This window comes from Bombyx mandarina, chromosome 15 (assembly GCF_030267445.1).
Source record: "Bombyx mandarina strain Sakado chromosome 15, ASM3026744v2".
Classification (NCBI taxonomy): Eukaryota; Metazoa; Arthropoda; class Insecta; order Lepidoptera; family Bombycidae; genus Bombyx; species Bombyx mandarina.
In genome coordinates this window covers 4,693,013-4,719,430 of record NC_143221.1, presented here as the reverse complement: position 1 = coordinate 4,719,430, position 26,418 = coordinate 4,693,013, and the positions used below count along the sequence as shown (strand labels likewise).

The window sequence follows — 26,418 nt, the reverse complement described above, 5'->3', positions numbered from 1 at the left end:
GTTTCAACTAAATGTCAAATATTTCTAAAGCTGGTGCTTTGGGAGTGATCGGGGGAGTGGAATGGAGAATTCGGATTGGTCAGCGTGTGTCCGCCGGTACACCTCCTCGTAACGGAATAGTGGTACAGCTGTCGTCACGAGCAAAAATCTCCTTGATGCACGACGACAACACTATTGTGAAGGTATGTTAACTACCAAGAATCTCTGAAAGATGTAATTAAAACTATTTTTATTTACTACTTTATTAAGAAATTAAAGAATAATTGTCGGATTTTAATAGCGCATATCGGCATTGCGAAACGACGTTAGCTTCAAAAAAGCGATCGGTATCGAAAAAAGGCCCGTTAATAGAGACATAAAAAACTAGCCTTTTTTAGAATAATTCGAAGGATTTGTTTTTCAGACTGAATTAAACAGCATTCAGAATTCGGAATGTGAGCGTTTGGCTCAGCCGCTCGGAGGAGGCGAGAGCGCTCTGCGGGTTTGCGCGGCCTTACTGGGAGCCGGACCTCAGGCCTCGCCGCTACATCCACACCACCTACCCGGTCAGTCTTACAGCTGTCTATATATTAACTAGCTGGCCCGGCAGACTTCGTAGTGCCTTAATCGATAAATAAAATACCGAAACTTTTGTATAACATAAACTTAAAACAAACAAAAGGAATACGTCCGACGGGGGACGCATCAAAGGGAAAACAAAAGTGTTATTTTTATTTAATTCCGAGTATTTTCATATTTATCTACATTTTAAACTTTCTCTGGACTTCCACAAATAATCCAAGACCAAAATTAGTCAAATTGGTCCAGCTGTTCTCGAATTTTAGCGAGACTAACGAACAGCAATTCATTTTTATATATAGAGATGCGTGAAGCAAAAACTTTGTATCCCTTTTTACAAAAATTGCGCGGACGGAGGACTATGAAATTTCCCACACTAGCGTCGAGAATATAGAGAAGGAGTGCAGAAAGTTAATCTTTTTTTGAATTGTGTGTAAAAAGTACATTAAACCAATAAAAATCATTACACACAGTACCATGTATTTGACACACACGCGCATGCATAGTATTTGCTTATTGTCAAACTTTTTTTATTGTATAAAGCCTGTGGTCAAATTGAGAATAGATTAAATAATATTTGTCTTTATTAATATTTGCCTAAAGTGGCGAAATCTGTGATTTTGAAGTAAGAGTCTTTGACAATAGAATCACAATAGTGTACAAACTTATAACTTCAATTAATTATAGTCGAATTTCAACTACTGAGGGACCACTAGGATGTATAAAAATGAAAACGGCCAACACAAGAAGATTCGTAATGATTTTATTTTTAATATTTATTTGCAGCTGAAATCGACGTTTACGGTCTAAGAAAACAACAAATAGAATTATTGACGCTGTGTGCGGTACGAGGCTTACTCACAACACGAACGCGCCTCAGGAAAGTTCTGATGCAACCACCGGATAATTCAGGTTAATTGAAACATTTGTTATCATTATTAAACACGGGTATTACGACTATACTTCCTATATAATTACAAAAATTTTCAAAAATTCACATACGGTAATGTTAACGTAGATTTAACTAAAAATTGTAGAAATAAACAGAAGCATTTTTAAAATTTTTAAAGGTACATCAGAGAGAGCATCTACTTGCTTGGGTACAGAAGGTACATTACTCCGGCGACTGTTGGCGCTAGCGACACGGCCCAGTCCATTATCCGCGTCGTACACTCCGAAGGAACTGGCTGCGGCCGCACTCACCATAGTGCAGCAGCTGGCTGCTCATGTCAATGGTAAGTTTGTATTGTGATGTTCGAGATTGTCAAAGACATCAATACATACATATACGAATGTTAAATATTTACTGGGGGTAGGACCTCTTGTGAGTCCGCACGGGTAGGGACCACCACCCTGCTTGCAGAAATGCCGTGAAGCAGTAATGCGTTTCAGTTTGAAGGGTGGGGCAGCCGTTGTAACTATACTGAGACCTTAGAACTTATGTATCAAGGTGGGTGGCGGCATTTATGTTGTAGTTACCTATGGGCCCCGGTAACCACTTAACACCAGGTGGGCCGTAAGCTCGTCCACTCACCTAAGCAATAAAAATAAAATAAAATTTTAAAATCCACAGGTGACGAAAAGGATCACGAAGGCTCACCGGACATGCCGATTATTGATAAAAGTAACGTAATGCATGTATCGGTGGGACCATCTACCAGTACTGCCTCTCTGTGTAAGTAAACTGCAGTAGTATTAAAATTAGATACGAAACTTTTTAATGAAAAAAAACTCTTTAGTGTGTTTCTTTTTTATTTCAGCAAGAAAAGATCTTAATACATGGGCTAACTCATCTCAGGTGCAACAGGTTATTGAGATGGGATTTTCAAGACACGCTGTCTATGGAGCTATACAGGCTTTAGGTATTATAAATACGAAGTTAATATCATATCATTTCAGAAATCATTTACTATTGCGTCGACTTCACACACTTGCCTGTCGTGTTTTCAATCAAAATGGCCTGTAGTACGAAAGTGAAGTTTTATCTGTTATACTTTTCACCGCTTTTATATACATACTTTGGATGATTTATTTATAACTATATCCACCTGAACAATCTTTTTGTAAGAGATCATATTCTGGGATTTGATCACACAGCGTTTAGTGTACTGAACCAAATAACAATTACTTACAGTGGTTATTATAACGTAGACCATTTCGTTAAAAAAAACGATTTAATTGCATCTCCAGAATATCTGCGAATAGTCTGCAAATAGTTTTACTTATATACTTACTTATATAGAATACTATTCCAATACAACCTTTCGTTTGAATCGATATTTAAAGCTCCTTCAGTAGGGCCTCTAACGAATCCTTAATAAATACATGCAAACTTTCGCCTCCTTAGTATTGTGAACATGTTAAGCGGCACCATACGCGCCACACGTTGTCAGAATATTTTAATAAAAAAAATATTATAATTTTAGGTGGTACGAGTCTCCCGTCAGTCGAATCTCTCGTAGCATATCTATTAGAACTATCGCAACAAGGAATGGACGATTCCGTTTTTGAAGTGAAACCACAGCCAGCTAAACAAGATAAGAAACAAACGCCGTATAGATGGCGCAGTTGTTTCGCATCCGAAGACGAATACTCGCAGTACTTATCGGATGTGATAACACCGGGCATGACTGTACGCTGCTGTAAGGCGTTCGAAAGTGTAAGTCATCGAACTTCATAGAGTAAATAAACTCTCTAAGTAAATAAGCAAACAATTCTAAAGCGATCTTAATTAACATTTTTTTCCTATACATTATACTTAAAAGTAAAAAGTACAACGCTGACATAGCCTCTCAAGGCTATCGGAAAAGGGCAAAAAAAAACAAGTACCTATTAGTAAAAAAGTAGCAGTCAAGCTTTAGAATAAAGTGCTCTAGAAAATATAGTAGAGATGGTCACGATAAAAGCAGGGTACAAATATTTTTTTATTGCTTAGATGGGTGGACGAGCTCACAGCCCACCTGGTGTTAAGTGGTTACTGGAGCCCATAAACATCTACAACGTAAATGACGCCACCCACCTTGAGATATAAGTTCTAAGGTCTCAATTTTTACAGTACAACGGCTGCTCCACCCTTCAAACCGAAACGCATTACTGCTTCACGGCAGAAATAGACGGGGTGTTGGTACCTACCCGTGCGGACTCGCAAGACGTCCTACGACTAAATAACGCATTACTGTCACTCAATTAATAACAATTCTAAAAACTGAATTTTATAGTTCGAAAAAAAACAATTATTATTTACTGGTTGTAACTGAGCTATATTCATTATTATAAAGTTTACCCAATTACCTACTCTCTACTAAGTGAGGTTGTCTCATATAATATTTTTATTAGGCATTTTATATCTTAGGTGGCACTTGGTGATGTTGGGCAAGTGCAGAAAATTGAACGGGATATCAAACAGAACGTTTTTCTTCATGTGAGTTCTAATTCAATGTGTTCATATTTGATTAAATTTGCCACTATGTACCAAAACATGACTATATTGTTTAAATTGTCAACCAGTTAAACCACAGTTGTATTAGTTATTACCTGATTCAAACTTCATTTCGCAACGCAGTTTATTAATAAAACGAAATCGCCGACTGTATGGTGGTCACGAGTATACCGTATAATGAATGTCGTGTTGCGCAGGTCGAGTGGCGTGGTCTGGGGCGCGTGGCCGGCGTGCGGGCCGTGCACGCCGAAGTAGTATCGGGGGCGCCGCCATTCGCAGTCGGCGACAGAGTAAGGGTGCGAGCTGCAGTCACCCAGCCCCGGTACAAATGGGGTTGTATCGATCACACGAGCGTTGGTACTGTTACAGGTAAAAAAAAATCCATATCTGATCCGGTGAACCGAATGGTAAACAGTCGACGTAGCCCTAAACACGTCATTACGGATCCTCCCGATCCATTAACGGTGCTTTTAGGTACCACAAGCATCGGTCATCGTCCTCGCCGAACACGCCGCTTGCGACGAAGGGCTCGACGAGTAAATTAACCAATAGACACAGCCCACCGAGTTTCTCGCCGGATCTTCTCAGTGGGTCGCGTTTCCGATTCGGTGGTAGATTATGCGAAGCATTGCTCTTGCTAGGGCCAGTGTTCGTAACACTCCCGGTTTAAGGCCCGCCAGCCTTCGAGGTTACTAGAATGTGTAGGAAAAAAATGTAAAATACTAAACTGATTTTCCCACATTAATCAATTAACATAACTATTCTGATTTTGTACTTCTTAATGCTACCACCACCCAGTCTATTTCTGCCGTGAAGCAGTAATGCGTTTCGGTTTGAAGGGTAGGGCAGCCGTTGTAACTATACTGAGACTTTAGAACTTATGTCTCAAGGTGGGTGGCGCATTTGCGTTGTAGATGTCTATGGGCTTCCGGTAACCACTCAACACCAGGTGGGCTACAAGCTCGTCCACCCATCTAAGCCATAAAAAAAACATATTACACATAGTTGCCGAATTGCCGAATGTATTGTCAGAGCGTTAACACATTTTTATTCAGTGTATAAAAATACTGATTTCCTCATTAAATGTTTCAATTTAGCGGTATCAACGAACGGCCGCGATTTGACTGTCGACTTCCCTCAACAACCTGGATGGACTGGGCAAGTGAGCGAAATGGAACTAGTCACCGATCAATGTAAGTCCATTACCAAGTTTGTGCCGGTCACGATGAAGACACGGTTTTCTTAGAAATATTTAAAATTAATTAGATTATATAAAATATTTATGTGTTACAGCGGAATGGAGTGAAAGTTCTGGAGGAATGACGGTCGGCTGGCGGGGAACCATTCGTGCCGTGAGAGTATCGTCATGCAGGCTCGGTGCTGGAGCAAGGAGACTGCTTGACTCACAACCCCACACTTACTGGCAAAGTTCTAGTGGGACCGGACAGGTAAACAGATTTTGTTAATGCTTTGAGAGTCATTGACAGTAAGAAAATATATAATTTTATCATCGAAAAAAGTAGTGTCTTCAAGTTTGCCAGGATATAATTTTTCTCGAAGTCAAAATGGCATTCATTGCAAAAATAATAATTTTAAAAACAAGTTTAAAACTTGTGTTTTAATTTACTTTAAGCGGATATTTTTAATTCGGACCATATGTTTTATTACTTATAACTCTCTCATATTCACAATAAATTGTCACTAAAAGAATTTGATTTATTGAGAATCTTCTTTTGTTACACTTAGCACGTTCATATTGATTGTAATTCATAAAATATCAGATAATATTTGAATATATACAATTCATTCGGCGCAGCACTGGATTCGTATAGAGATGCGCTGCGGCGTGCGCGTCCGTCGACTCGGCCTAGGGGTGGGCGGCGGCGTACACGGTCCCGCGGCGCTGGCCGTGCGGGCGGGGAACAGCTTCGACGACAGCGCACTGGCGCCCGTGGCAGCCCTGGTGTGCGCGCCCTCGCCGCCCAGGGACAGACCGTCAGCGCATCTGGCGCAGATACAGCTTGTAGCTGACTGCAAACAGGTGATTGATTAAATAGAACAAAAATCTGACCAGCATGTTTTTTTTTATTGCCCTTGTAGGCAGACGAGCATACGGCTCACCTGATGGTAAGTGGCTACCGTCGCCCATGGACTTCAGCAATGCCAGGGGCAGAGCCAAGCCGCTGCCTATGTGTGAAATGTGTCATGCCGGAACCGTATTCGCCAAAATATTTGTTATGCGCGCAAACAACAATGGTACGCTGAATTATGCCAAATAAGGCAGATATGTGTGCGTGGAGCGATGGACGTGTTGAGAATTGCCGCAATTTATTATTTTTTATCAGTACTTGTTGTACAAGTACAAAGATACTAAAAGATCGAAAAGAAAACGCTGGTGGATAATTAAAAGTCATAAGACACGTCGATACACGACCGCCGCAAGCGAGCGAATGACTCACTGAAGTGTGGGCAGTCGATGCGCATATTGCCGCATATTCGCTTTATTCAAGCTTATTCGTGTCCTGTGAAGTGTGCCAAAAAACGGACAAGTCGACGGATACGCGTATTTGCTATTCGTGCTTATGTGTTATGCGGACGAATAAAGCGAATATTGACGAATATACTCTCCACACTTCGCTGTATGCGCGTGAATAACCCGAATAACGAATAGCGAATAACTCAGTGTGGTTGCGGAACATTTCATTAAAACCATAGAATATATTAAAGAAAAAACGTTACGCTCAAATATTTGTAATGAAATACTGATCACAGTTTTTTTTTTTTTTGTAGTACTATCCATGTATTGAGATCGGTATTAAGCAGAACAGAAATATTAACGCAGATTGCCGTGTGCACGGACTGTACATAACCGGCTTCAGACCGAACCCACTATACACAGAAATATTGCAGGTAAAACGAAAACTTTTTTACTAAACACCAAAAAACGCTACATCAAACGCAGAAAAACTCTGTAAACTCTATTGATCGGAATATATTTTTATTTTATTATTATGACATACGTAGTTCCTATCACAATCGGTTCTTTTCTGCATATTACTTTTACAAAATAAGTCGTTTATTTAATATATATATAATATAATTTATTTATATATAATTTATTTATTAATCTTGAAAACATTTACACATAACAGTTTGCTAAAAACTCTCCACACTAGGCACTGCCTGTCTCGTGGAATAATAAGACATTTCATTTATTTAAAAGATTTATAAAAATTAACACGAATCTTCGAAATCGAAATATATAAATTTGTGACCAAATAGTATCTAACAGTAAATATTCATTCCAGAATATGAATTTTGTAGCTGAAGATTGGATGGAAAAGGATTGTCCATCAAGTGCAATCTCCGTAGATAATAATCCTCCAATTTTGCCAAACGATTGTCCTAAGGTAAATGTTTAATTTTAATAGTTATTTTAACTTAAATGCGATTGAATCTTATTAAATTATCTCTAAATTAAATAAAAAATTTCAGGTGTACGTTTGGGGATTGAATGATAAAGATCAACTGGGAGGCGTGAAAGGTTCCAAAGTAAAAGTGCCTGTTTTCTCACCTGTGCTAAGCGCTTTACGTCCCGTGCACATTGCGGGAGGATCTAAAACGCTCTTCATTGTATCTCATGATGGAAAGGTCGGTTCCTCTATCAAATTACATGCACTTCTTCTTGTTCATCTTCAATTCATTATTATTTACTAGATGATGACCGAGCTGCGCTCGGTTTTTTTTTTGATAACGCCATCTTGTGTCTTTAAAGCGGTTAGTTGCCCTCAATTAAGAAAAGTAGTATTATTATTCGCCAATAGATGTCGGGAAGAGTTGATTATTGAAAACACGAATAAAACAACATTTTCTGAAAATAAATCGTAGCTAGATCGATTTATCGCCCCCCGAAATCCCCTGTATACTAAATTTTATGAAAATCGTTGGAGCCGTTTCCGAGATTCAGATTATATATATATTCATATACAAGAATTGCTCGTTTAAAGGTATAAGATTTATTTATTTAAAAAAGTACTGCCATATCACAAACATTTCACACTGAAAATAACTTAAACTATTTAATTTATGGCCTGATGCATGTGACATAATGGCGTACATAACATTGGCAAATCATCGGCTCGAAGATGGAATACAATAATAAAAATAAAAAGAATACCTAATGAAAGTATACTTTGAAATTCAAATTTAGTAAAACAGTAATAATTGTTGAAATATTAATATGAATTTCTAACAAATGTCATGTCAAAAAAGAAAAGAATTATACTCTTATCGATTATATTTTAATTAATTTCATTTGTAGCTCTACGCGTGCGGTGAAGGCACGAACGGGCGCTTAGGCCTAGGGCACAGCAACAACGTGTCGACGCCGCGGGCTAACCCGTACTTATCGCATGTGCTCGTGCGGAAAGTAGCCGTACATTCTGGAGGGAAACACGCCTTAGCTCTGACTGCCGACGGAAAGGTAACTACGAAATATAATGTTTACTAGTGGTCGTCTAATAGTCGAAATTCGACCATAATTAATTTAAATTATAAATTTGGACATTATCATGGTTCTGTTGTAAAAGACTATACTTCTATAATCATAGATTTCGCTAAGGCTACACTATAGGCAAACAATGTTAAATACAAACAATATTAATCTATTCTCAATTTGACCACAGCCTATAAGCAATAAGAAAAGTTTGACAATAAACAAATAGTATGCATGCGTGTGTATGTCAAATAGCCGGTAGTGTGTGTAATGTTTTTGTTTATTGATTTAATGTATTTTTTGTGCGTAATAAAAAAAAAAAGTAACATTCTGCACTCCTCTATATTCTCTATAAGTGTGAGAAATTTCATACTACTCCGTCCGCGCAATTTTCGTAAATAGGGGTACAAAGTTTTTGCTTCACGCATTAATATATAGATTTTAACTCGTTGAATTAAATTCTAATACTATTTACCTAATTTGTTGCAATTTTCTAGGTTTACTCGTGGGGCGAAGGCGAAGACGGTAAACTAGGTCACGGGAACCGGTTGACATTAGAAGTGCCGCGTCTCATAGACGCGTTGTCCGGAGAGCGCGTGGTGAGCGTCGCGTGTGGATCTGCTCACAGCGCCTGCGTCACGGCCCGAGGACATCTCTACACCTGGGGCCTCGGAGAGTACGGGAGGCTGGGACATCGTGATAATATTACCCAGTTGGTACCTAAGATGGTGAGGAATTATTTATTTCTACATTGAAATTTGATTGAAAATTTCAATAGCTATTCGGTAAACGGTTTGTGTGTTTTAGGTGGAAGCCTTAGCTAATTTTAGGGTGATACAAGTAGCTTGTGGATCGCGGGATGCGCAAACGTTGGCATTGACGGCTTGCGGGAAAGTCTTCTCGTGGGGCGATGGTGATTTTGGAAAATTAGGTAAATATTTATTATAAACAAAAAAATATCAAAAACGAATGACGATCATAATACAATAATAGGCTAGTTGAATGTGCTTGGAAATTTATTATATTTTCTAATACATTAGGTCGAGGTGGGTCTGACGGCTGTGCAGTACCAATGAACATAGAAAGATTGAATTCCCTTGGAGTTGTTCAAGTCGAATGCGGTGCTCAATTCAGTTTGGCTCTGACAAGAGACGGCGAGGTGATTCCACAGTCAAATTAATAATTAAAGACTTCTTCGAGCGAAGTCAAACTGTGCAATATTACTCTCATGATAAAATTGTATGTTATTTAATTTAATCTTATTTAAAATTTCACTACGAATAGCTGGAATCAATTTACTCTCATTTTTGTGGAAAGAAATAGTATATGGTTATCATCGATACGTTTCTGTGAAGTATTTTAAAATGTTATGGTATCTTTCATGTATACAATTTTTTATTGTGTCTTTGTTAAGTTTATATCGACACTTGAAAGGCAAACGTGACTAAGCGACAATAACTGCTTTGTACATAAATGATAGGCAATAACCATATTCGATGCGCAAAAAATATATTATTATATTATTCTAGGTCTATTAAAATAATTTTAATCCTACAGCTAGATTCGTTAAAATAAAAAAATTTCAGGTATTTCAAATTTAAATTAGTCTACTGTAAAGTTCACGCATTGTCGCTTAGTCACGTTTGCCTTTCAACCGTCGATATATTAAAATTATTAACAAATCAAGGACTTATTAAAATAAAATATAAATTCTCATATCACATGAACATGTAATGGAACAAATGATTTTGTGATAGGTGTGGACGTGGGGCAAAGGAGATTATTTTCGGCTCGGTCATGGCTGCGACGCTCACGTGCGTCGCCCGACACTCGTCGAAGCGTTGCGCGGCCGGAGAGTCGTTCACGTCGCTGTGGGAGCCTTACACTGTCTGGCTGTAACTAGCGATCATCAGGTATGTTTTTTTATTTATTGTTTTTTATTGCTTAGGTGGGTGGAGGAGCTCTCGACCCACCTCATTTTAAGTGATTACTGGACCTTATAGACATCTATAACGTAAATGCCGCCATCTACTTTGAGGCATGAGTTGTAAGGTCTCAGCTTTTACAGTACAAAGGCTGCCCCACCCTTCAAATCAAAACTCATTGCTGCTTCACGGTAGAAATAGGCATGCTAGTGGTACCCACCTGTGCAGATTCACGAGACGTCCTACCACCAGTAAATTTGTCCTAAATTATATATCGTATTATTTGAATACCATCTCGAGACATGGTTTCTGAGTGTCAGTTTTGCAGTACAACAGTGCCTGTTTGTGTTTGGAAGCAGTAACGTATTTCGGTTTAAAGGGTGGGGCAGCCGTTGTACTGTAAAAACTGAGACCTTAGAACTTATATCTCAAGGTGGGTGGCGCATTTACGTTGTAGATGTCTATGGGCTCCAGTAACCACTTAACACCAGGTGGACTGTGAGCTCGTCCACCCATCTACTAAATAAAAATAAAACGTAAAAGATTTGTTTTCTGTATGTTTTCAGGTGTGGGCGTGGGGCGACAACGATCACGGCCAGCAGGGTAACGGCACGACGTACGTGAACCGTCGGCCGGCGGCCGTGGCGGGCGTGGAGGGCGTGCAGCGCGCGGCGGCGGGCTCGTCGCACTCGGCGGCGTGGTCGCTGCGGCCGCCGGACGCGCACGCGCCGCACGTCGCGCCCCTCCCCTTCCCCACGCTCAAGGACCCGCTCGGCGTGCAGAGTCTCGGTAAACAGCTAATAGACTTCATTACGGTTTAGACGTGTAAGGGAGTATATGTCACAGTATAATGTTATATTATACGGCCTGCGTTGCGCGTTCGAAAGTGTGCTTCGAGCCCCGACTATGAGCACATGTTTGCTGGAACTTTGGGATATAAAAACGTTAAGGAAAAACTTAAAGGGTCTGTTCAATTATTGACACTACGTAGCATACTCTGAAGCTATAATTTTCATTGGCGCTATATTATAATAATAATTATAATAATAATAATAATAATAATAATAACACTTTATTTAACACCATATGTACAGAGTGAGCAAATAAAACAAAATAGTCCGTGACATAAATTGGCGGCCTTATCGCTGAAAGTGATCTCTTCCAGGCAACCTTACAGGGAGAGGAATAAGTGGACTGGACGATGCTATATCATAATAAACTTACATAAAAATATATACATAAATACACATGTGAAAAATAAATACAATATAACTTACATACGATTCAATACAAATAAATACTAAAAATATGCAATTGAATACAAAATAAGTAGCAACTGGTACAGTTATATTGTAAGAGCCATATTATTGTGCAAGGTAGTGCGATTTTAATCTGAATTTGAAAATTTCCGGCGAGGTCGATTGTTTGATGCTTATGGGTAGTGCATTCCATAAACGGACTGCTTCAACCGTAAAGGAATGGTTATAGAATGACGTCCCGTGAGCCGGAAACTTCAGCATTAAGTTCTCCGATGACCTAAGTGAATGGGAGTTTGCAGTATGTAGGAAATCAAAATTCATATTATCCTTAATTATAAAAGATATGGCTGTAGCTTATTGTAAACTTCAACAGATAACTTTCCGTACCGAGCATTATGATTCTCTGAAAATCCGGTGGTAGATTCTGCGAAACACTAACTCTTGCAAGGGTTAATGTTAGCGAATTCTCTCAGGTTGAGCCCGTGAGCTACCATAGCTATTATAGCTACATCCGTCCGCATGTATTTGGAACGAAATGCATAAGCAACACTTTTTGAAAGTCGTCGTGGCCTGAGAGATAAGACGTCCGGTGCATTCGTGTTGAGCGATGCACGTGTGTTCGAATCCCAGGCGGGTATCAATTTTTCTAATGAATTACGTACTCAACAAATGTTCACGATTGACTTTCACGGTGAAGGAATAACATCGTGTAATAAAAGTGAAACCCGCAAAAATTATAATTTGCGTAATTACTGGTGGTAGGACCTGTTGTGAGTCCGCGCGGGTAGGTACCACCGCCCTGCTTATTTCTGCCGTGAAGCAGTAATGCGTTTCGGTTTGAAGGGTGGGGCAGCCGTTGTAACTATACTGAGATCTTAGAACTTTATCTCAAGGTGGGTGGCGCATTTACGTCGTAGATGTCCATGGGCTCCAGTAGCCACTTAACATCAGGTGGGCTGTGAGCTCGTCCACCCATCTAAGCAATAAAAAAAAAATTCTTACCCAATTCGCAACCTATCGCATTAAGACCACATTAATCGATTGCAGAAAATTCAATCTCAGTGTACATTAAAGGTTTATTTCTGAATAGGTTTATATGCAGAGGAATCCACAGTTGAAGAACCGCAAGGGCCTCGTGCATCTTTGGCGGCAGCCGCACTCGCTCTAGAACCACCGGTGGCTGTTCAACACGCGTTGTCTTTGATTTTACTATCCCTGCACATTTGTCAAGTGAGTTTCCAGTGTATACGCGAACAATGTTTATCGAAAGTGATAATTTCATTCTTACTTGTTTATAAAAAAATCGTTAGTAAATATGTTGTTATAACACGGCTACACGTTATCACTTACAATATCACTAGGCTGTATAACGAATACAAAGAGATAAAATAGAGTAAATAAATAATAATAAATATTTACTAACAATCACGCCACGTTAACTGGTCCCGTGCTAAGTTCGTAAAGAACTTGTGTTACAGGTACCAGAGAACGGAAATAAATGTAAGAGTTTTATTATACATATATACATATATTTAAATACCCTAACCCTAAATAAAATAACCCTAGAAAAGACATTTTATATTTATCATACAAATATCTTCCCTTGGCGGGATTCGAACCCGCGACCCCCTTGTGCAGTAACCATGTCACTTACCACCACACCAGACGGCTGTTAAGAGTACCTATTAAAATTTATAAACTTCAGAACCATGTCTCAAAAAGTGAGGGACATTTCCGTTCCGGGAGTTCTATGGGATACGGTAAACGATTAACCTCAGACGATCTCAGTAGTAAATAATTGAAGTCACCGTGGCTTAAAGGAATTGTAATTTGCGTATTAACTAAAAAATAAAGCCATAGACTCAATGTCTCTAGACTCAATGTGGGCGATGGCATTCACATTGTCTACGGTCTTCGGTAACCACTCAATAACAAATGGGCTGTGAACTTATTCATCCGTCTGCGTAATTAATAAATAAAGCGTTGTACTTCCGACAAGCGTTTACTGATTAGTAAATAAGTAAATTTATTAATCTTCGGATATCTAGGCACGCAATCTCCTGGTAGAAGCATTGCGGGCACACGAAGCGACTTCGACTGCCGCTCCTGTGTCGGCGGCTATAGACACTGAAGACGAAGATGCCGATGGAGATGCACGCACTGGAGGCGGAGAAGCTCCAGCTGACAGAGCTACGTTGCCGGTAATTATTACAATTTAATAACACTATATACGTGGTCAAAGGATCTTAGACTAATCGAAATCAACTTTGTGGACTTTATGAGGAGAGCGAACCAGGAGAAATGTAGGCAGTAGCTTGGCTCTACCCCTAACATTGCTGAAGTCTGTTGGCGACGGTAACCCCTGACCATCAGGTGGGGCTGACCTGCCCTGAACAGATTCAGAGTATTAAAAAAAAGTTTATAAACGTGCTATGAGAAACGTACCCCCCTATTGCTAATCCCCTCTTTATTAAGAATAATAAATTAACAATTAATATTTTTTTTATGTGATTTTTGTATTTCTTAACGTAGTGTTACGAAAAGGTTGTTTAGCAATTTCTCAGTAGATCTTTGTTGTTACGTACTATCCGCCTCTGGAATGAGAGGACATGTCCAATCTTCAAGCAAGTGCTCAAGAAAGTAACGGACAGGCAGAGATTCAACTATCGGTGCTCATCGGTTTAACGTTCATGATTAGGTAGACCGTGTCTGTCTTCGAAAACAATTTAAGAAAACCACCTCATAAACAATAAAGAAGATTAGTATTGTACTATTTTGTTTTGCAGAGCGGTGCGAGCAGCCCTCTCAGTGGTTCTATGTCTTCTCGACACTCGGCCGTAATGTCTTCGAGTGCTGTATCCGTCGCAGCCGCCACCATGACTGTGCAACAATCCGAAGCTCCAAAGGTAACAAACTCAAATATCAACAACTAAAAAAAAACTATACAATTTTTTTCCTTCTGGATGTTTCTTAAATATTTCATGCTGCTTCCCTACTGAGTGTTGCTAATTTTGCTGTTAGATATAATTTTTTTTTAAGGGATTTTATGCCCTGGTCACTGTGTCCTTTAAGTCATGTCTTATTTTAATTCATATTCTTATTTTTATGAAAAATGATAATATGGAGTGAAATGAAATGAAGATGATTAACTTGAGACATTAATCAACTGGGATGAAATTAAATGAAATGAAATGATATGGGATGAAATATAATCTTAGTAAAAGGGTGGTCATTTACTGAGATTTTTTCAGTGGACTTTTTGGATGATCCCGAGAAGTTACATCTAGCGGCTTTGTTTCATTTTCCTACATTTGTGCACTTTCACAGATATTAAACAGTTAATGAACCACCGTTATTACACATTTAAACCTGAAGAAACACTAAATAGACAAAATAAATCAAATCAAACAACTTCACTCCTCGCGTTCCCGCCAAAAAGTCTGTTAGATATAAGAATCTTTGTTGTAGATGGAGTTAGATGACTTCACGTCGCAGCTTGGTGAATCCGATGCGAGAGCCCTCGTGGATTTGTTGAAACTGGCAGCGGCGGGTCGAATACCCGATGCTAATAATGCAGTCAAAATTATTAAGGATGTTCTCATGTGTATGTACCATATATTTAAATGTGATAGCGTTGTTCAGATAAGGCTAAGTTTAATAGTGCGTGTAATATTGAAAAAATAAGAAAAAATCTCGTGTGTTTTATATATAACTATATATTTATTGCTTGAAAATCAAATAAATATTTCGTTTGGCGACATCAACAAAAGAGAGTTGAGAATGAGTTCTAAAAGTCTGTTTTACTGTACAACGGCTGCCTCGCCCTTCTAAAACTCATTACCGCCCTATGGTAGAAATAGGCGGGGTGGTGTTACCTCCCGTACGGATTCATAAAACACCCTATCTACCAGTAATATTCTTCGATTGCGTAATTCCTTGTGACATGTTCTCGAAACAAAAAGCAACAGACGTGTCCTAGGCTTGTTTACAGTGACGATATCCATGCATCTTCATCATCATCATCATCATCATCATCATTATCAGCCTATAGCAGTCCACTGCTGGACATAGGCCTCACCAATGGTTCGCCACTGAGCACGATCCTCGGCTTCTCTCATCCAGTTCCTGCCAGCCACCGTGCACAGATCATCACTCAATGCGTCTTATTTCTGTACATTTTTAAATGATGTTTTTTTCTGATTCAACAGCTCTATGCGCCAGTAAGCCTGCCGTAGCGGATATGGTGGTGGAGGTGTGCGTTTGCGAACTAGAAGAGGCCGCTGCGGGGGGAGGGCGTGCCCCCCCGCAACCTGTAACAGTGGACAGTCCGCACCCTTACGCCGACGATACGGATATTTCGGGTATAGTTTATCTACACGGCATTTATCTTTATAATCAAAGATGCGTTTTATTGGGTATTAGTGTCAACTGTTTGTTGTTTTTTTATTGAATTTCACTGAAGCTTACTCAATTGATATAGCTGAAGAAGTTTTTTTTTTTGACAGGCTAAATTTTCCCCATCAGAGCTTAATTAAAAAAAAAAAAACATGTGTGCAATTCACACCTGTTAGAAGTGAAACCTTCAAAAATTAAAATACAATTATCCTAAATGTCTAAGTATATTATATTATCTATATATTAATACGTGAAGCAAAAACTTTGTATCCCTTTTTAAGAAAATAGCGCGGACGAAGGAGTATGAAATTTTCCACACTCATAGAGAATATAGAGAAGAAGTGCACAATGCTAATATTTTTTTTAAATAATGCATAAAAGATACATTAAATCAATAAAGAAAACATTACACACACTACATACCATGTATTTGACGCACACACGCATGCATATTAATTATTGTCAAACTTTTGTTCTTGACGTCTGTTGTTAAATTGAGAATAGTTAAATATTGTTGTTGATATTTTTTATAGTGTAATCTTGGCGAAATTTGTGATTATAGAAGTATAAAATACAATCATAATAGTGTACAAACTTACAATTCCAATTAATTATAGTCGAATTTCGACTACTGCGGGACCTCTAGTTAGTAAAATTTTGTCATTAGCAAATATGAAGAAGAAGAAGGGTCGTCGTACCCCCTTTCGGGGGCACGGAACGGGCCTCGGGGCAAACCCCACTACCCGGGCTGAAACTCCCTGCCATCATAGGGCAGGGGTGAAGTAGATGCGGGGAGGACTTGGGGAAGGTACGCTGTTCGCAGCGTGCACGGCTGCACTACATCGACAAAACATATATACTTATACATAATACGATGGGCTTGAATGGCTCCAGGGATGACGCCCGGCAGCAGGATCCTCCGGCGTCGTGTTGTCCTCAATTTTTTTTTTTTTTTTTTTTTTTTTTTCCCCTTACTAACTAACTACAAGCTAACTACAAACTAAACTACACTACTATTTACACGGGGACAACAGTCAGCGGCTACGAGGGGCCCGCCACCGGCCCCATGCCGCGGCCCCGCCTCTACAAATCAGAGGGGGAGCCGCGGCACTAGTTTGGCGCTCACCCGCTCCGGGCTCCCCAGAAGGGGAAGTCCGTCACGGGGAGGGGCCGACTTAAAACACTCCCCAAACGGGGGAGTGGTCCACCCTCGGGGGTGGAAAATGGGTCCCCATAGGGGGGCACCCCAACAATGTGGGGGGAAGTGACGAGTGTGGACAACTCAGTCCCATGGGGGCACTCATTATGAGCACTCCCATATCACTCCGATTAAGCCGACTATCTTACCATAGCCGGGGGTTCCAGTAGCTCCCTTGGTAGCGCCAGACCATCAGGTGGTCTAGCGTGCAAGGGAGCTAAGTTGTGGAGATGCTCGTGGGGTCCACCGTCAGCCCGCTCGTAAAGATTACGAGCTAGCCTCCGGATGAACTCCTCGAGCGACTCCACATCCAGATCCCGGGCGATTACGGCATTACTGACGTAACGCCCTGCTCCGACTATCGTGCGAAGAGCCAGATTCTGCTGGGCCTGTAACTTCACCCGCGTGACTTGTGGGATGAGGTGATACCAGGCCGCAGCTGCGTACGTGATACGGGAACGGACATACGTCTTGTAAATGCCGAGCTTAGTCCTGACCGGCAACCTGGAGGCCAACACCGGCCGGAGGAGGAATCTCGCGTAGCGAGCGGCCGCCAACGCCTTATTGGCGTGGGCGGTCATCCTCAAACTCCGGTCGATATCGACCCCCAAGTACCGGACGCTGGATCTAAACTCGACATTAGCGCCACGGAGACTGAGCTGTCCCGGGACGACTCTTGTGCGGACCGGACCGAAGAGAATAGCCGCGGTCTTCCCCACGTTGACCACGACCCTCCATCGGTCCAGCCACTGGGGCAGTAAGTCCAATAACCTCTGCATCCTCGAAATGGCCGCAGAGGGGAAGTTGGATGACGCGAAGTAGGCGCTGTCGTCGGCAAACAGCGCCAACTTCACGTCGGCTTCCCACGCTTCGAGGTTGCCCTCGAGCGTGGGAATGTCGTTGGTGTAGAGAGCGTAGAGGAATGGTGCCAGGACGCTCCCCTGCGGAACTCCGGCCGTGACTGGGCGCACCGACGACTTGGCGCCCTCGACCGCGACAAGGAAGGATCTTCCCTCCAGGTAAGACCCCAGCAGTCGCACGTAGGCGTGCTGGAGGTCCGTGTTCTGCAACAGCTTGTGGATCAGTCCCGCATGCCAGACACGGTCGAAGGCCTTCTCGATGTCGAGAAAGACTGCGGCCGTGTACTGGCGCGCGTTGGTCCGATCCGCCAAGTGATGCATGACGCGGACCAATTGCAGCGTTGTCGAGTGACCGCTACGAAACCCGAATTGCTCGGGTCTGAGAAGGATGTGCGGCGACATCCTTCTCAGCAGCAGCCGCTCGAACAACTTGCCCACGTGCGACAGCAGCGTGATCGGACGGCAACTGGAGGGATTTCTCCTGTCCTTGCCGGGTTTGGGCAAGGCGATAACCTTGCCCAATTTCCAAATTCCCGGGAAGTGTCCTGTGGACAGAATGGAGTTGAACAGCCGTGTCATATATGACACGACCGTTTCAGGGAAGTGGAAAAAAGCGAGGGAGGGAATACCGTCCTCGCCCGGCGCCTTGCGCCTCTTCATCCGCTTGATGATGAGGCGCAATTCGCTGGGAGTGATGAAATCACCATCTCCCAACGGTGGCACCGGGGATGAGAGTAGGCTTGCTACGCTCTCTTCCACCGATTGGTGGAATGCGGCCTCTGAGGGTGCAGAGTCACTAGGAGCGAACTGCCGCTCCAGCATTTCGGCCAGGATATCGGCGCGGGCCTGAGCCGAGAAGCATCGGTTGCCCCTCTCGTCCACGAGTGGACAAGTCGGGGCAGGCCGATTTGAGAGCTGGCGACAAAGCCGGTGAAGGGATACTGAGGAGGGGTCCTCGCGGGCCTCCTCGATCCTCTCCTGCCAGGCATAGCCCCGGAAGGTGCTAATCTTTGTCGCCAGCTCCGCTTCCAGTTCATTAAGCTCGCGCTTTATCCTGGGACAACGAGTTGTCGCCCAGAGCCTCCTCAAGCCCCTCTTCCGGCGAATAATCGCCTTCAGATGGGCCGGGAGTATACCTCTGGGCCCGCCGCTGGGCACAAGAGTCGTCGCCTGGTCGATCGCTCCCCTGATGGAGTCAACAAGGCGGGTTGCCGCATCGTCGACCCCATCAGGGGTGTTGGGGTCCTGAATCACGGGAAGGTCGACTAGTCGTCTCTTAAAGAGCTCCCAGTCGACCTTCGGTCGTAGGGGCGAGGTCGCAACCCGGGTGAGCCCCATTCCCAGTGTCACCAGGATAGGGAGATGTGGGGTACCCAGGTCGTACAGTGCCTCGATCGTTACGGGGCACCGTAGCCCCTTGTGCACACACACATCCAGCACATCGGGCTGATAGCGCGCGGCGGTCGGGATGTGTGTGGGTTCGTCGGGGCCGACCACGGAGTAGTCGCCCCTATCGGCATCTTCTAACAGCCGCCTGCCCACTGCTGAGTTAAGTCGGGAGCCCCACGCGACGTGCTTCGCGTTGAGGTCCCCGACCAGCAGAGCTGGGCGGCTGTCGTGATTCAGGACCCGTCTTATGTCCTCAGGGTGAAATTCAGGCCCCGGGGGTCTATACGCGGCATAAATCCGCATATCTCCCCCCGAGGTGTGTACCCTCACACCGACTGACCTTGTCGATGTGAAGGACAGCAAATCCAACTGATCGTGCACCACGTCCCGCCTGACGAGGGCCGCAGTGCCCCTGAACGGCCGCCCGGCAGGGGTAAGCTCGTCACGTCGGTACATGAAGTAGCTTGGAATCCTGAACGCATCCTGAGGACGTAGCTTGGTCTCGCCCAGGAGCACAACCTCTGGGTTATACTCCCGGGCGAGAACAAGCAGGTCGTTCTTTCGGGACTTTATCCCGTCGGGGTTCCAATAAATGATACGCAGCTCCTGGCTAGCCATTGAACTGCGCAATCATTCGGTAGAACCCCGACAGGAGCGCCCCGAAGGGACTGGCTCCCGAGGCGATCTCACGGATTACTCCGGAGATCACCTCGGACAATTTCTCCCACAGTGCGAGCAGCCATGCAGCAAAGCCGGCAGGCTGGGAGGCCTGTCGACCGCTGCGGCGCTCGCGCTGAGGGCGGGGGGGGAGGGGGGGCTGGTTGTTCAAGTCGTGCTTGCCTTCGGCCGGATGGGCTGTAGGCAGTGGTTGGCTTGATGTCGGTTGTTGGGCAGTAAGGGGGGCCTCGGAGACCTCCATGGTTTCTGTGTTGGTTTGTTGGGGTTCTGGCACTGTGGGTTCAGATGTACCCCTTAGTCTCTCTCTTTCTTCCCTTTTTCTTGTTTTCCTTTTGGCCTTTTTCCTCTTGTTCTTCTCCCTTTTAGTGGACGTAGGGCCGCTAGTCGGGAGTGGTTTAGGCACTGATATACCAGCAGATGTACGACCACGGGGAGCAGGAGTGGGTTTGGGTTTATTTATCCGCAGTGGTGGGTTGGCCTGTGCCATCAGCGTAGGCGCCGATGGCAGTGCCTCCACCACCACAGCAGACGGAGCAGAGTGGGATGGGGGAGGGGGCTGGGAAGTTTTCCCTTTCCCCTTCCCCTTCCCCTTTGCTACAGGTATTGAAGCCGGAAGAGCTGCACTCCCGGCTCGAGGTGCCTGTGGTGCAGGAGGGGGGACGGTTGCTCCCATCATCCTGGCCCGTTTGCGGAAGACCGCACACCGTCTGTCGACGGCGGCGTGGTCCTTCCCGCAGTTGGCACAGGAGAACGGGCCGTCCCTCGGCCTCGGGCAGTCCGCTACGATGTGCTCCCCGGCACACCTTACGCAACGGACCGCGCGATGACAGTTGTAGGAGGCGTGTCCGAAGGCCTGGCAGCGATGACACTGCGCAGGCCCTCGGATTGGACGCCATCCTTCGACCGTCACCCCCGGCAGGTACAGCAGTTCGTTGACTGCGTACAAGCGGGCGAGGTCGTCCTTCGAGAGGTGGTCCAGGGCTACGTGAAAAACGCAGCCCGGACGCCCTCTCCGGGACCTAATGCACCTGGCGTATCGAGCCGGGAATCCCAGCTCCTTCAGGGCATTGACTATTTCTGCCTCGTCGGTGTCGGCAGGGAGGCCCCGGACCGCCACCTTCGAAGGCATCTCCTCCGCCAGGGCGTAACAGTACCATTTAATGGTACCGTCCCTGGCAGAGGCCTCCGACAGGTAGGCCTGGACCGCCCTATACTCCTCAGCCGACGTAGGCAGAAATCTAAAACCGGCGCCGAAGGGTCGCACCGAGGGGGCGCGGCCTAGGCGCTCCCTAATGGCCGCCATGTGGCGGGACCAATTTGGGAGGGCCTCCACCATAATTGGCGGGTGTCGGCGCAGTTCCTCCTGGGCGCGACCCTTCGGCCTCGGGGGAGGGACTCGTGAGGATTGGGAAGTCCTCTGGGCGGTAGGGATACCTGGCCTAGCTGCCATGGCAGCATAGGAGGTGGAGGGAGTGGGGTTGGGCTTAGTGGCTTGTTGAGGTCTGGTAGACTCGAGGTCCATGTACCTGGTCGAATCCAGGTTGCCCGCCGTGCCGCTTAGGGCGGGGGCACCTCGGGTTGAGTCTACCGGGATTGGAGATAGCGTTGGGGAAGGAGAGCGAGGAGGGGATCTTACTTGCCTTGGGGCTGTCCCTGTCCTGGCGGGAGCCCTAGGCTTCGGAATTGGTTGAGTTGGGATTGGACTCCCAGAGGGGGACGAAGACCTAGACGAGGAAGGAGTGACCGATTCGGTTGAGGAGTGTGCAGAGGATGTGGTCGCACTTTCCTCTCCCTCCGATCTAGATGAGGGGCCTATTCTAGGACGCTTGTCCTTTTCGCTCGATGAGCCTCGGTCAGACTCGGACCTGGCCTTCTTCCGCGGCCGAGAGGGCCCAGGGGGATCGGTCAACGGGGGAAGGACATCTTCCTCCGGTTCGATCCTCGGAGTCCTCTGGGCCGCGACCGGAGGCCCGGGCCGGCTGTCCGTCCCGAGTCCCATCGAGACTGTACGGGTTGCTGGTGCTGGTCTGAATCTTAGACTCGACATAACTTGGCGTCCCTTACGGGACGGGCCGGGGGTGCTGATAATGGGGGGTGATGTCCCCCCAGACATGTTTTAGCCGATTATTTTAACGGGTCCCCACGACTGTCGGTACATCCGTAATAGTTACTATATAACTATATACTTCCGCTAACCGACCGATGTATTTGTTGGCTTTAACTAACAATAGGTGCTTATAATTAACTGAACTAAACTAATTAACTGGTCAATAATGCCATAATTTAAACTACTTGAAAAGACTTATAAAATAATAATGAATTGGATTAAACTAATAGAGAAAACAAGAAATGAACATACACTAAATAATCTGCAACGGTCCACCCTGCAGGCATCCGCCGCAGCCGGCCACTTGTAGTGTGCGTAGGAAAATTAACATAAGGTAATAAAAATCTACAAAATTAACAATGTACTTACTATTGAAGACTCGAGTTCCTATTTATGTGCATCTAAATGTTGTAAAATATTTAACCTAATAAATAATAAACTATAATAATTTGGTGAAAATAAAAATAAAAAAAAAATAATAAAAAAATAATAATAATAAAAAAAAAAAAGAGACTATTAGCAATTATGTATATCTATGGACCTGCAGGATTCCACCCCAGCTTGTAGTAAGGTGGGGATAGAATTCCAGCAGCCACATAAATTTAATTTAATCTACAATCTACAAGAAAAACAAACTACTGTAAGTCGGCAACGACGGGAAAACCTACAGCGTGTTTCGTACTAATTAATTAATTAAAAAGAAAAATTAAAATGACCACTTACAAAGGTCGGTCGGTTCGCCAATATTGGAAACGTAAAAATTAAATTTATATTTACATGAATTTAAAATATTAAAACTATGGAGGGTATATTTGAAAAAACTTAATTATAGTAAATAGATCTGCCACAGTGGCGCTAGTGGGTGATTACAAAATAGGAATTATAATTAATATCTCAAAATTAGTTTAAATAATTAGTAATAGAATAATAACAATTTAAAGACAATAGAGCAAGAATAAAGAAAACTACTATGAACTACTACTATATCTAAAAACAAACTGTATACGGGGTTCCCGACGTTGCCGTGGTCCACCACCGTAAATCGGCTTACGCGGGTTTAGTAACAGCCCCTCCTAACCCCGAAGGGTAGGGGAGGACTGGGAACGGACACAGATGGCCAGACTCGAAGGCGCTAACGTAACTCGGTTTTTATTCTTAAAATAAAATGAGTACGCAGCTTTTCCAGGCTGATCGACAACTACCCGCAATTAACCAATGTTAGGAAAGAAAGTGTCGAACAACTCACCTGTTCCCGGGTCCTGCGTTACGTTGCTCGGAACGTCTCCGCGCCGAAACAACACCGCTAGATAGAACACTCGCACTTTGGGCACACACTGACTGCACAGCACAACACAGCAAGGGGCCACTTAGCCTGGTGTCCCGGGCAGCAAATATGTAATTGTAAATGACCTTTTATAGTATGAGGTAGCGCCCTCTGTGAATTGATATTTTAACTTCACGTATATCCTAAATTAAAATTCACTACAAGAGGTTTCATACACACGTTAGTATTAAAAAATCTCATAGATAGCGCTGTATTAAAAATAATTAATTAGTAAACGAATACACATACCAATATAGCGTGTATTATTTCTCGATATCCCTTATTCTCTCTCTCGTTCAATCTTTCTCACTATAGCTCTCTCCCACCTCTCGCTCCATGGCACTGTGCGTGATACGACGTTCGCTGTCTCACTTTTTCTCTCGATCTTTCTTACTTGCTTGCTCCCTACTCTCACTCCATGGCTAGTTGCTTCATACTACGTTCGCCCTGTCTTACTCTCTCTCAATCGGTCTCGATCGCTCTCGATCGCTCTCTCTCTTTCTTTTTCGATACTTCCGTTGCATACCTGCGTGACGTTACATCTGTAAAAATTTTACCCTCATGCGCCTAAAGAAGTTTCACTTCAATAAAACAATTTTATTCTTAGGTGTTGTCAAAATTCCGGGAGCATCGTCGTTGCGCGTGGTCTTTGAGCAGGGATGTTCGACGGAGAGGAGAAACGATCCTCTGACGATATCAGACAGCACTGGCCGGGTGCTCGCCACACGCTCGGGCCGGGAACCGTCTGATTGGGCGCAGGAAATTATTGTTAATGGTAACTTAATACACACTCACACGCACACGAACATAAATACCGCCTTTTTATTTGTGGGTCATTATATTCGTATATTGTGTTTAAGGTGATGAACTTCGCTGGAGATTCACAAGCGACGGCTCGGTAAACGGATGGGGTTGGAGATTTACCGCTCATCCCATATTACAAACACACGCTATAGCGGTCAGTGTTTAAAGTGTCATACTAACGTTTAATTATATAGTAAAATTTTAAATAAAACACACGCTTTATTACATTCGAAGGCAGACAATCTAACATCCCGCCTGATCGTAAGTAGTTATCGTTGTTCTTTGACATTGGTAATGTCAGAGGTATAGTCAATAAATGATGACATCCGATTTAATGTTTACTTTGAATTTTTGCTAATATTTAAATATATATATTATTATGTTTGTTTACAGGAAAGCGGATCAGACCGCTATGTTTTGTCTTGTCCCTCAGTTGAACTTGCGTGGAGATTGTTGGATGGGCCATTGCTGACGGCCATATCTAATGACCACCAGCTCGCACCGCGGCTGGCTCAGGCATTAGCAATCTGTGCTCAAATGCCAACATTATGTGAGTTTAAATTTTATTTTCATTTTTAAATAACACGCTCCGCTATGTCTACAAGTAATTGTATGAAAAAAATTGTTACGCGTCATTTATCGTGCGTTAATTCTATATTAATAGTTTTATATTGCAAACAACAACTGCACCACAATTATATCAATGGTTTAGGAACTGTTATGAGGGTTTGGGTCTGAGTCTTTAAAAAAAGGATATTATTAAATTAAAACTAGGATACCTGGATGAGCCAACCTTCAGGTTTGGTTGTTGGATTAAGACTAAGTTGGAAAGGTGGTGCCGGCGAGAGTGCGAGACGCTAAGATTAGAATGTGATGACAATGCAGGATAGGTAGCGTAGTGTGCACTAGGAGTTTATTTATTTATTTGGAAAACCAACAGTACGAAATAAACTTATAATATTTAAAAAAATAGCTAAAACAATAACCAAACATGTGTCCACCATCAAAATCACATATCAGTAGAGAGTGAACAAAAAATTACACAAAAGAACAGTCGTAACAGAAGGTATAAAAGACAAACATTGACATTTATCCATAAACATTAAATTATATAGACTAAAGTTAAATCATTCAAAAGATTATATCATACTAGCTGTAACCGCCCGCTTCGCTGGCCATTTCAAATTAACATTATTATTTCTCACCCCCACAAAGATTCTCATCATAAACGCCTCCGCAACTGGTGTAGGGAGTCCAACACTCATATAAATATTAGCCTATCCATTAAGTACATGTATTTTCTACATGGATACCAAGTTTCAAGTCAATCGGATGCATGGTTCAGTAGTTATAACGGAACATCCGTAAAAACCACTGTAGTTTTATATATTACTAGCTGACCCGGCAGACTTCGTAGTGCCTCAATCGATAAATAAAAGACTTTTGTATAAAATAAACTTAAAACAAACAAAAGGAATCCGTCCGACAGACACATCAAAGGGAAACAAAATTGTTATTTTTATTTAATTTCGAGCATTTTCATATATATCTACCTTTTAAACCTTCTCTGGACTTCCACTAATAATTCAAGATCAAAATTAGTCAAATCGGTCCAGCCGTTCTCGAGTTTTAGCGAGACTAACGAACAGCAATTCATTTTTTTATATATAGATATAGAATATAGATTAGAAATAGTATCAGATAGTTCTCGAATAGAAACCGGTTTGTGTCTGCCGACAGCGTGGCGGGCGCGCGTGTGGTGCGTGCGTCGGCTGCGCGGCGTCGTGTGCGGCTCCGGCGACGGAGAGCCGACCACCGGCATCCCGCCCGCGCTGGCGCACCTGCCGCAGCTGCTCCAAGCGCAGTACGAAAACGAAGAGCCGGCTCTTAGGACCGGCTCGCATCTCATGCACACTCATTATATGAAGGTTAGATTGTGGTTATTACAGAGGTAAAAACATTGCTGTTTCATTATTGTTTTTTTTTT

The 26,418-nt window shown here is 43.3% G+C and overlaps 1 protein-coding gene across 1 annotated transcript in view; it reads left to right on the top strand.

Annotated features, from left to right (window-relative positions):
- The window catches only part of HERC2 (E3 ubiquitin-protein ligase HERC2), an 80,262-nt gene that overhangs the window by 35,761 nt on the left and 18,083 nt on the right, over positions 1 to 26,418 (top strand). The window contains exons 41-70 of the mRNA XM_089732773.1: positions 31 to 182; positions 404 to 545; positions 1,345 to 1,470; positions 1,629 to 1,793; positions 2,132 to 2,233; positions 2,319 to 2,420; positions 2,985 to 3,217; positions 3,911 to 3,979; positions 4,195 to 4,366; positions 5,095 to 5,190; positions 5,291 to 5,445; positions 5,814 to 6,038; positions 6,788 to 6,907; positions 7,306 to 7,407; positions 7,493 to 7,648; positions 8,319 to 8,480; positions 8,990 to 9,220; positions 9,300 to 9,423; positions 9,533 to 9,651; positions 10,250 to 10,405; positions 10,984 to 11,206; positions 12,767 to 12,906; positions 13,725 to 13,877; positions 14,463 to 14,582; positions 15,145 to 15,280; positions 15,885 to 16,037; positions 24,235 to 24,402; positions 24,488 to 24,585; positions 24,825 to 24,981; positions 26,172 to 26,359. Coding sequence (XP_089588899.1) covers positions 31 to 182; positions 404 to 545; positions 1,345 to 1,470; positions 1,629 to 1,793; positions 2,132 to 2,233; positions 2,319 to 2,420; positions 2,985 to 3,217; positions 3,911 to 3,979; positions 4,195 to 4,366; positions 5,095 to 5,190; positions 5,291 to 5,445; positions 5,814 to 6,038; positions 6,788 to 6,907; positions 7,306 to 7,407; positions 7,493 to 7,648; positions 8,319 to 8,480; positions 8,990 to 9,220; positions 9,300 to 9,423; positions 9,533 to 9,651; positions 10,250 to 10,405; positions 10,984 to 11,206; positions 12,767 to 12,906; positions 13,725 to 13,877; positions 14,463 to 14,582; positions 15,145 to 15,280; positions 15,885 to 16,037; positions 24,235 to 24,402; positions 24,488 to 24,585; positions 24,825 to 24,981; positions 26,172 to 26,359 — 4,445 coding nt within the window. The remainder of the gene's footprint in view (positions 1 to 30; positions 183 to 403; positions 546 to 1,344; positions 1,471 to 1,628; positions 1,794 to 2,131; positions 2,234 to 2,318; positions 2,421 to 2,984; positions 3,218 to 3,910; positions 3,980 to 4,194; positions 4,367 to 5,094; positions 5,191 to 5,290; positions 5,446 to 5,813; positions 6,039 to 6,787; positions 6,908 to 7,305; positions 7,408 to 7,492; positions 7,649 to 8,318; positions 8,481 to 8,989; positions 9,221 to 9,299; positions 9,424 to 9,532; positions 9,652 to 10,249; positions 10,406 to 10,983; positions 11,207 to 12,766; positions 12,907 to 13,724; positions 13,878 to 14,462; positions 14,583 to 15,144; positions 15,281 to 15,884; positions 16,038 to 24,234; positions 24,403 to 24,487; positions 24,586 to 24,824; positions 24,982 to 26,171; positions 26,360 to 26,418) is intronic.